Here is a 10,400-nt window from a genome sequence, read left to right as displayed (position 1 = left end):
TTCGTCTGTGTCGCTGGCCCCCTCGTCACTGTCGACCGGGGTCGGATTCCGTGCATCTGGTAGCGAGCGTAGCGAGGCCACTCCCCCGCAAGCGAGCATTTGCTCTGGAGCAAATTTAATCCAGCTGCGTTCACACGTGCACATTTGTTTCGGCGTAGCGTCGCAAACGAGCATTTGCTCTGGAGCAAATTTTTAAACCACCTCCCTGAGGTGGATCAAATTTGGTCCGGTATAAGCTCTTTAGTGGAGCTACGCCGGAGCAAATGTGCACGTGTGATTGCTCGACTGGATCTGTTTCGGCGCTGCGTCGGACCAAACGTTGCCGTGTGAACGGGGCTAAAAACAGACTTGTTAGCTTGTCATGGCCAAATATCCCTCCCTTTTGATGAAATATATAGATATATATAGATATACAGGTATATACTGTGTATATATCTCTTTGGCAAATCCACCACCTGACAAATGGAACTACTGTTAATTTTCAGAGTGCCTCTAATGTTCCTCCAGCCACCTGACAAGGTCGATGACTCGTTCTCTTGGAGCCGAACTGACAGGTTCGTCATTGATCATGATGATCTCATCACCTGGCAAGAGCTTCCCCTCTGATGGGCCACCTACAACACAAAACACATATGCACACACACACACACACACACACACACACACACACACACACACACACACACACACACACACACACACACACACACACACACACATGCAATGAATCAGGTCGAATTTTTCTTGCAAAATAGTGAGCTGTGCATAAACAAATGAAGCGGTTTGTAGGTGTCATGTGTGAAAATGCATTGCGTTGTCTTTTGTACTTGCAACTGGGCCATCACCTCAAAATAAGTGCAGTTTTACAATGTCATGGTGATTGATTGTTTGGATGGTTAATCACTGCTTATGTGTGCTCGTTTACCAAGACCAACAGGCAACTCCTGTTCTGCAAATTATCGTGTGGAAGGAACAAAAGAAATGTATTGATGACTGCCGGAGGGTCGTATTTGAGGCGATCGCTTTTACAAACCTGGCGTGACCGAGCGGACCACCACCGGCTTCTCACTGCCTGCCACAAATCCAAAACCCAAGACGGGGTCACGCCTCATCTCCACCAAGCGGGGCACAGGTGGAACTCCATCCAGATGAACCTCCTCGAGGGAGCTGCTCTGGGAAACTTGGCTTGGAAGACGGCAGAAAGGAGAAACAGCAAACACTAGCCGGATGGATTGAACTCGTTCTATAATCTGCCTCAATTGCCACTTTATTTCCTTTTTTCAATTTTTTTTCTCCTTTCGCAGCACCCCCACCACCCTTATTTCATTATCACATCTCTGTATTTCACATAAAACGGGGAAATCGTAAACTAAATCTGCCTGTAATGAAGCATGTTCCAATCTGTGATCTTCCCATTCTCATCAGGCTCGGAGAGGGTTTAATCCAACCAGAGGGCAGAACAAGGAAGGCCGAATTTCCGAAGGTTGAAGAGTTAATGACATGTATTTACATGCCAAAGTCTGCCATAGCAGGACATTTGAGAGAAAGCAGAGTGAATTCAGTGATTTTTATATTAATTTCATAAAATAAAAGCAAGTATAAGAGTCTTGGCATAGCCTTTGAACAAACCTTCCCTATCGATTTTATTCAAGTTAGCGCTTTCAATTTCAACTGTGTTATTGTTCATTCAATGAAAATTTGATGAGAAATTTTTCATCCATCCTTTTTCTAAGCCACCTTAGAGCTCAGCTGAAGTCCATCCAGCTGATTTTGGGTGAGAGGCAGGGTACATCCTGGAGCCAATTGTAGGGTACGTTTAAACAAACTAGCATGCAAACTCACAGAAGCTTGTTTTTGGAATGTCGGAGAAGCACAGGGAGAAAATGAAAACCTGACACAAGAATGTTGGAGCAGTGAGTCGCACCCTACAGTAGTTAGCATCCATCCATCCACTGTCTAATCTGCTTGTCCTCATGAGGATTGCGGGCGTACTGGAGCCGATCCCAGCTGTCATCGGGCAGTAGGCGGGGACACCCTGAACTGGTTACCAGCCAATCGGTGGGCACACAGAGAAACATCTGCACCCACACTCACGTCTAGGCACAATTTACAGTGTTCCATCAACCTGTTATGCATGTTTTGGGAATGTGGGAGGAAACCAGAGAACCAAATGAAAACCCACGTAGGCACGGTCAGAACATGCAAACTCCCCACGGGAAGGCTGGTGCTGGATTCGAACCCTGCACCTCTGCGCTCTGAGGCGGACGTGCTAACCAGTCGCCCACTGTGCCGCCCTCGGTCGTTAGCACGTCTCCCCAAATTGAGAGGTTCTGAGTCCGAATCTCAGCTCAGACCCACCTTGCTCAATACCAACTGGGATCGACTCTCCTCGACTGTAATGATGACAAGCTGTACTGACAATAGATGGGTGAACATCTACTTTAGTTTCAGTTGTGATGCCATCACAATATTGAAATCCCATTTTTGCCCTTTTTTGCTCAAAATCCATTCCTGAGTTGTCAAAGTGTGGCCGTTGAAACTAGCATGAACTTTGCAAACCCATTGGATTCTGTTTATAGCAGAAGCGAGGAAAGCGTCTTCTAATTTTGAATGCTGCAGAGAATGTGTGGATATTCTGATTCCACTTACTTGGTGAGGCAGTTCTGGCTCTCCCTGTTGCAGTTCATGCTGTCCCAACTGAACGGAGGCCCCTGCAGTGCCCCCCAGGAGCCCGGGGGTGGCCAGCCTGATGTCTTGTTTTTGTGACTGCATTGCAAAGTCAGGGAGATCAGCGATATTTCAAACACATCTCAGACTTTGCTTCTCAATGAAAAAATGTTTTCATAAACTAGTTAATAAGCATGTCCTTATTCAGAGGTTTCCCAGGAAACCAGATAAACAAGGTTAGAGCAAATTAACCGTACAATGTCATTTTGGATTGTATGAGAGCGGGGAAAGGGGGTGGCGCAGTGGATACTAGATAAGTATGTCATTGCCATATGAATCCAGGTGGCTAAGTCCCACAATGAATGTATCTGTTAGTCATGTGATCGTCTGCAGGGGGTTAAAAATACACTTGTCTAGAGGTTAAAGGTGTGGCAATATTCTCTCAAGCGTATGTCATCTCTGTCAAGAAATAAAACGGGCCGTTCATTCTTAAATTGCAGCAACCGTGTTGACTTTGCATCCACGGTTTCCGTCCTCCCAAAGGCATCAGATCCAGTGCTGCTTTCACAGCCCGAGAATTGAAAGCTCAGAACAAACTCAGGCTCTTGTGTGTGTGTGTGTGTGTGTGTGTGTGTGTGTGTGTGTGTGTGTGTGTGTGTGTGTGTGTGTGTGTGTGTGTGTGTGTGTGTGGTGCAAGGATCCGAGGGCTGATCAACATTCATCTGTCTGTCATTGTGCGGCTGTGACCAGCTGTGCTCCAAACTGAACCAAACTGCCATGGCCTCGCCTCCTTTATCCCATAATCCCCATTTCATCAAAGGGAAAACAAATCCAAGGCTGTGTGTGTGCGCGCGCGCGTGTATGAGTAGGAGACAGAGGGAAAATGAGAGCCCGTGTGTGTATCTGTACGTATGTGTGCACTTGCGCATCTGTACATGAGTGTGTATGTGGAGTCAGAGGATTTTCAGAATGCAGTGCTGTGGATGGGACGGGAATGGCGACTCTGAGAACCTCACAACAGATCTGGAAGAAGCGACTCTCGTAGTTTACCTGAACCTCATTGTTCAATATATTTCTACTGTCAAAATAAGGTTCGTATGGATTCTTATGCATATTGTGTCAATTAGGAAATCAGACACTGTACCACCACTGATACAATTAAGATCACCAACATCATGGCTCTGAAACAAGGAGAGCCTGACATGATCCAAAAATGGACCGGATGGTAAGCGGATCCACAATCGTAGACTCAGACAAACGACGGTACAAAAAATATGTATTTACAGAAAAATCAAGGACCGACAAAGTATCAACAGAAAGCGTTGGCGTCACAAAAGCAGGAAAAGCTAATATGAATAAAAAAACGCTTGGAAATGGCAAGGTAATTTCAATACCTGCAAATACACAACACAAAATGGCAAAAGTTCAATTACATGAAACTTAAAGAATAACAAGGTAATAAAAATCTATAATATAAGACGAACCACCTCATCTGGCTGTTCAGAGCATTGGCTTCACTCTGAGTCCCTGACGAATGATCGAGCTTCTTAACTTATCTTCTTAACAGCTACGGTAGGCCACAACATGCCCGTGACCCTCCTGAGAATAAGCGTTTCAAATTTAAAATGTCAATGACGTGGTCCAGGTTTGTGATTAACTGAAGAGCACAACAGAAAGAATGAAACATCCAAACAAAACATGCAAATAAAGAGGGAGTATTTACACATTTGCTTTGCTGTTACGTCAATTATTTTCACCTTATTGGATTCATGATCGCTCCTTGGCACGCTGAAATGATCTCAATGTGATTGATTGCTCATGTCTTTGCCTTCATGGTCGGCCATTAAAGATATCGATCATCTGGCTTCTAATTTAGCTGCTTCAGGAAGTGGAATACAGTGATGAATTACAGTGGTTGCCGAGTGTACTTTTCTAGGTTTTTTTTTTTAGTTTTCTAGTTGTAATCCATTTGGTTTTGGTAAACTATGCTCGTTTTGTATTTATCGTGAATTGGTTTTCTTGCCCTTTTGTGACAAGCTGTTTTCGTTTTCGATTTTATCATTTTGTCTGAATCTGCGTTTTGAGATTCCACTTTTGCCCGTCACCAGCCGGACTGTGACAGTTTGTATTTGGGGACCGATTTACACTGCTCCGCACTGTAAACATCTACTGGCAATCTTCAGCATAAATTGCTCTTCGAATGCGGCCAGTTTCGATAAAGAATTTCTCGCAGCTCGTCATTTATTCCTCGCAATGAACTCAAAGTGCCATTTTAAATTCGCTCTTCACGCTGATGTCGAGTGGCTGCAAATACTTTGTTGTGCCCCCAGGAGTCACAGCAGGAATTGCGTTTGTTCTCTTGACGGCTTCTTTCACAGATTGTGTTATCTGGGCCCTCTTGCTGTCCAAAACAAGCAACGCTGTTTTGTGTGGGGGAAAAAAATCCCCCGCCACTTGCTGCAGCATTCTGACAGCCGGTCCTTTACTAGGCATTCTCTCATCCACACATTTTTTTAGTTGAGTTTCACAGTGATTCCTTTCGGTTGTGTTGCTTTTCTGCATCGTTATCCATTTCAAAATGACCATCGGTGGAAGCTTTCTTCCGGATGCTGCGCAGCTCTTTGCGCAAGTGAAATGCATTCTCTCATGACCGATTGTTTTCATCGTGACAGAGGATTCTCTTTTCTTGTTTGTCGTCAAGGTGAGAGGTCGGTCAAATATCAAAGGTACTTCGTCCATCTTTCCGATGTCATCTAGTCCCACTGAGAGCTCGGCTTTCCTGGCTTCAGTGTACTTGCTGAACTTTGGAACTAACTTTTACCTGAGAATCTGGATGAAGCTGTTGACACCGAATTGCTTGTACCCTGATTGATGAGCCCTTTCGTCTCTTAAATCTGAGACTTCAAAATCTTCAATCTTCTTTTTGGTGCCAATTGCTTTGGCTTTCAGTCTGATCCGCACAGTGGAAACACCTGCTCTTTGTAAATTGACCCAGTCTTCTAGATCGTTGTCGAGGTCTGGCCATCGACTTTTGTTTCCCCTGAAAGCTTTTGTAGACTTTCTGTATTTTGTGAGTTCTTTACACTGTTTCCATCGTTTCACCATCAATTAATTTATGCCTACGTTACGTGCGGCAGCTCTACCGTCTTCTTAGACAGTCATATCAGTTGCTTTAAGTTTGGAAGCAGCGTAATATTTAGTGTTACTTGATGAGTAATCGGTTTGGAGAATGAATAAGATGAATGGATGGGATGTTGAGAAGCTGCAAAATTATTCAGTATGAGCACAATCTCAGAACAGTTTTATTGGTCCCCTGTGACAGCTTTGCCAATTTCACTGGTGTGCGTAAATGTATTGGCAGCATGAAGCTCATGAGTGAAAATACATAAATTAGCCACGTCACATTAAAAACCCCAGCGTTGAAATCCTGGGAAATAAGAAACGGCTTGAAGGTTGAAAATTAATCTAAAACCCCTCCATGAGAAGCACCCAGGGTACCAACCCCATGAACAAACACGTAGGAGACATGCGGTGTGTGTTTCTGTCAGTCGTCAGCAAAATGCCAGTCCATCAATGGAGGACAGCCAAGACCCGGTTCGTGATGATTCTGGTCACGGATGAAAAGCCACTTCTGTTGGTGCTTAATATCTGGTCATTTGTCAATGTGTAGACATGCGTTTTGATTACACTGCGTGACCCTCGTCCTTCTGTGTATTTATCAGTCATCTCGTTACCTCTGCGTCCCGCGTCCTAGACGCATAATTTTCCCCCGGGACGCACAGTTCCAAATAATGTGTGTTTTTGGGACGCAAGGAAATTTCTCAGTCAAAACAAAAAAATAAAACCTACGGTACATGTTTTTTTCCAGCAACGCAGTGTCGCAGTTCGACAATCGCCGCCATTGTTGTTTTGATCTCGCGTTAAGTAATCTAGCGTGACGAGATTTCCGTTCTCGTGAGACGAGATTGGCGAGAACCGCCTTCAACCTCGCGGAAAGCAGACGATTGCCAAGTTGTGTAACGGAAAAACAAGTATTGCGAACAAGTGTTGCGAAAGTTTATTGCGGAGATATCACAGAGGAATCAGCTAAAGTTGGATAGTTTTTTGCGATAGTAAGTTGACTTTGAGAAAGTCTTGCATCATTGGAAGCAGAGTAAAGAGTGGAGAATTTATGAACTCAAAAGAGACTGAACCATGGGATGAAATAAGAACCTATTTCTCAGCAAATCTTGTATACCTGAATTAAATTTTTGCAGCATTTTTTTAATACGAAATAAACCTATTATCAATGTATATTGTTGTTTTTTGTGTTATTATCATATGCAATTGAATAAGTAGACCATTTCAGAATTCGAAATTTGGGACTCTCTAAATGCATAATGGGACTCATACTTTTCTGATCAGCGAGTCCCTGAGACTCTCAGGGCTCAAACTGTAAAATTATCACTGATTTATTACTTTATTTTGGCGAGTACATTTCCGGGGACCTTCTGTTTGTCTCTTGCTTTTAATTATCAGGCTGAGCGGGGTGATTTCCGAAGGGTGTTCCCACACTTGCAGCTGATCAACAATCACCTCCTGTGTATTAGACCTCTGCGGATCTGCAAGCGGGTGCCAGGTGCTTCATGCGTTCGGAGTGGTATTTCGGCCATTACTAGTGCACACGCTTGCCATTTTTGTACTTTGGTGCAGAACCTGTTGATTGTCTTTCTACCAGTGCCACCCTGCCCAGCCTGGCTTCGCGCTTCCTCCATAGTCTACTTGATTCTACACTTATCCTCCATGCCATTCCTTCATCTCACCAACGGTCTCCCATTCGCTATTGGGTCCGCCGCTGCCTTTACTTTTGTTATTCATAACACACTGGTTGTATTAAAGCATGCTTATAAAAGCTTGCGGGACGTTCTGTCCAAGAGGCTAACATGAATTTGCGCTTCTTTGGCTCCTGGGAGAGCAGCCGTGGTGTATTGAAAGGATTCTGGATCGTCATTGGCTTCCGCAGGCAGTACCTGCTCGCATAGGATTCTGGTCTATGAAAAAGCTATCATGGTGGAATACAAAGCGTATGGATGTCTCAATAAACTTGATAAAAATGAAAACAACGATAAGCAATAATTGACCCTTTCAAACAAAGGCAGAATAAGTGTATCCAGATTCAAATTCACATTCACAACTACGTCCCACATCTATGTGCGACCTGCTTATACAGAAGAAGCGCATGCACCGGTTAGCTCAGCGGCAGAAAGCAACTTGTATGACAAGCGATTGGATTTCAAATTACTCCAGAAGAATAAGCGCTTCAGGAAACAGATGGATGTTTGAAAGAACACTCTGTGTTCTGCTGCTCAACAGTGTAATGCGGTGAATCATGGTGGTTAAATGTGAAATTGATGCTGCGTTACCACATATGTATAGGCGATACGTATTTTAAAACAAAAAGTGAATCTGAGGCTTGGCTAGCGCTGTGGACAACATTTGGTGTAGATAAAGCACCATAAAAGTGCACTTCATTTACCTTAATGATGAAATTGGATGCTACATTCTTTTGAAGAAAATGTACAATTAGTAATCCATCGGAATGAATGCAGGGTTCGGTGGTTAAATGGTTAACAAACAGAAATTGTGGATTTGAGGTCCGTACTCTATATGACAACAACAATGATCTGGAACATCACTCACGGGTGTAAGAGCAGGCCCAGTCGATGACGTGACAACACATTCGTTCCTAACCTGACGCCTTGCATTAAAATTAACCAGGGTGATTTTGGGCGTGCTGTTTTGGCAAATACAAGACTCGACACAAAGATGGGACCACCAGACCTTTATCAAGTTTTACAATATTAATCCCTTTCACTACCAATACAAGGAAATGGGCTGGCGGAGGTACCCTTTAAGTCGTTGAAGTCAAGTCCGAAACACAGGAACAAATGACAGGAAACATAGGTATAAAAACATAGCCAAGTAACATTGAAGAAATTCATCAACTAACCCCGTTTGTTTCTTTTTTCTGTGCTCAGTGATATGCTTATGTTTGGAGAGAGCCCGCTAAGTGGATTCAGAATGTCTAGAATCAATGTGTCTTTCAACTCTCATTTGTGCTCTCTAATTTTATAATTGGAAGATTCATGTATGGTCCTTACGTAAACCAGTTAGTGTGCATGGCTGGCTTTTGTTTTGACATAGCTTGCGGAACTAATGCCTTGTGGGCCAGTCAGCCAACCATCACTGTGTCTCTTGTGATGTGGCCACATTGTCACTTCGGTTCGGCAGCCAATCGTACAACTCGAAACATGGAAATGGAGCGCTTCCAAGTGACCGAACAAAATGACATATTTAGCAGAGTGGCTCATTATTTGGTACCGCAACAAGACCACACCGACATTGAGGCACCTTTAATACCGTGAATATTGTGATATCCCTAATTATCTTTTGTTTTTTGAATCATCGTCATCTGACGGGCCAGATATAATTAGTGGCGAGCCAATTGTTGCCCTGCAGGTCTCACGTCGCCGACCATTGCTGTAGCCTATTTATATCCGCTGTTATTGGACAGAGTGACAAAATTGGAGAAATGCTTCTGCATGTAACTGTCTCAATTGATTGTCAACAAAAGATGTTGGAGCGATGCTTGTTCATGATTACGTTCCTCTGCTGTTTTGGATCCTGATACAAAATTATTATTGAATGAGAGATGCAGCTTTTTAAAAATGTTCTTTTACACACTTTCCCTTTGTTGGCCCTTCGCCATCCCATCTTGCTCTCTTACACCGTTAGCATGTCCTCATGAATGAAACATTGGAGGACGTTGTGAAGAGTTTCATTTGAGTGTTGCCACTTTTATATAGCTTTGCTCCATGCCAGTAACATGCTTTGGCTTTTAGTGGATTTAACACACAAAAGCTGGTGAGTATATTCCTGTGTGTGCTGAGCCTACGTGCACTCACACCGATGCAGCAAGTTTCTAGTTCGCTGCATTCATTCATGCATGGCAAGCATCTGCTGGGATGTAAGGTTTTGAGTAACCACCACAAAAAAAAGAGAATATGTGCACACGTTTTTCAAGCCCATTTGCAAGAGGCTTTGCAAACACACACCGGATAATAAAAACCATAAGGGTCTTTCCATGCCAAATCTCCCTAAATAATTTGAAGATTTTAACCAACCATACTCGTATTTTGATTTCAACGAAACTTGCCGTACTTGTTGATAGTGATGGTAAAACACCAAATCTCAAATTCCAGCTCAATCGGAGCAGGGGTGTGGGAGCTCCAGCTCGCTGAATGTTGACATTTTGAATGAATACTCAACTTTCAATGAATCTTCAATGACAGTATGGATACACTGAGTCCTGATTGCAGCTGAACCAAAAAAAAAAACATCTCAGAGACTTTTATATACTGTATATGTTTTAGTGAGAGATTACGTTTCATGAAAAATTATTGCTCAGGTCACGTGATGCACAAAGTCAATTTCAAGTTGAATTATAGATCACGGGAGGCCCGGTAGTCGAATGGTTAGCACGTCGACGTCACAGTGCAGAGGTACCGGGTTAAATTCCAGCTCCGGCCTTCCTGTGTGGAGTTTGCATGTTCTCCCTGTGCTTGCGTGGGTTTTCTCCGGGTCCTCCGGTTTACTCCCACATTCCAAAAACATGCATGGCAGGCTGATTGAACACTCCAAATTGTCCCTCGGTGTGAGTGTGAGCGCGGATGGTTGTTCGTTTCTGTGTGTCC

General features: G+C 43.7%; 1 protein-coding gene across 2 annotated transcripts in view; it reads right to left on the bottom strand.

Moving 5' to 3' along the window:
- The window catches only part of LOC109515042 (FERM and PDZ domain-containing protein 4-like), a 30,731-nt gene that overhangs the window by 14,175 nt on the left and 6,156 nt on the right, over window positions 1-10,400 (bottom strand). For both annotated transcript variants that reach the window (XM_019868604.1, XM_019868605.1), the window contains exons 2-4: window positions 2,650-2,766; window positions 1,034-1,185; window positions 512-614 (exon numbers count right to left, since the gene is read on the bottom strand). In XM_019868604.1, coding sequence (XP_019724163.1) covers window positions 512-614; window positions 1,034-1,185; window positions 2,650-2,766 — 372 coding nt within the window. The remainder of the gene's footprint in view (window positions 1-511; window positions 615-1,033; window positions 1,186-2,649; window positions 2,767-10,400) is intronic.

This window comes from Hippocampus comes, unplaced genomic scaffold (genome assembly GCF_001891065.2).
Source record: "Hippocampus comes isolate QL1 unplaced genomic scaffold, H_comes_QL1_v1.1 scaffold41, whole genome shotgun sequence".
In the NCBI taxonomy this organism is placed as follows: domain Eukaryota; kingdom Metazoa; phylum Chordata; class Actinopteri; order Syngnathiformes; family Syngnathidae; genus Hippocampus; species Hippocampus comes.
The sequence above is the reverse complement of the archived record's forward strand: the minus strand, read 5'-3'. Positions and strand labels throughout refer to the sequence as shown.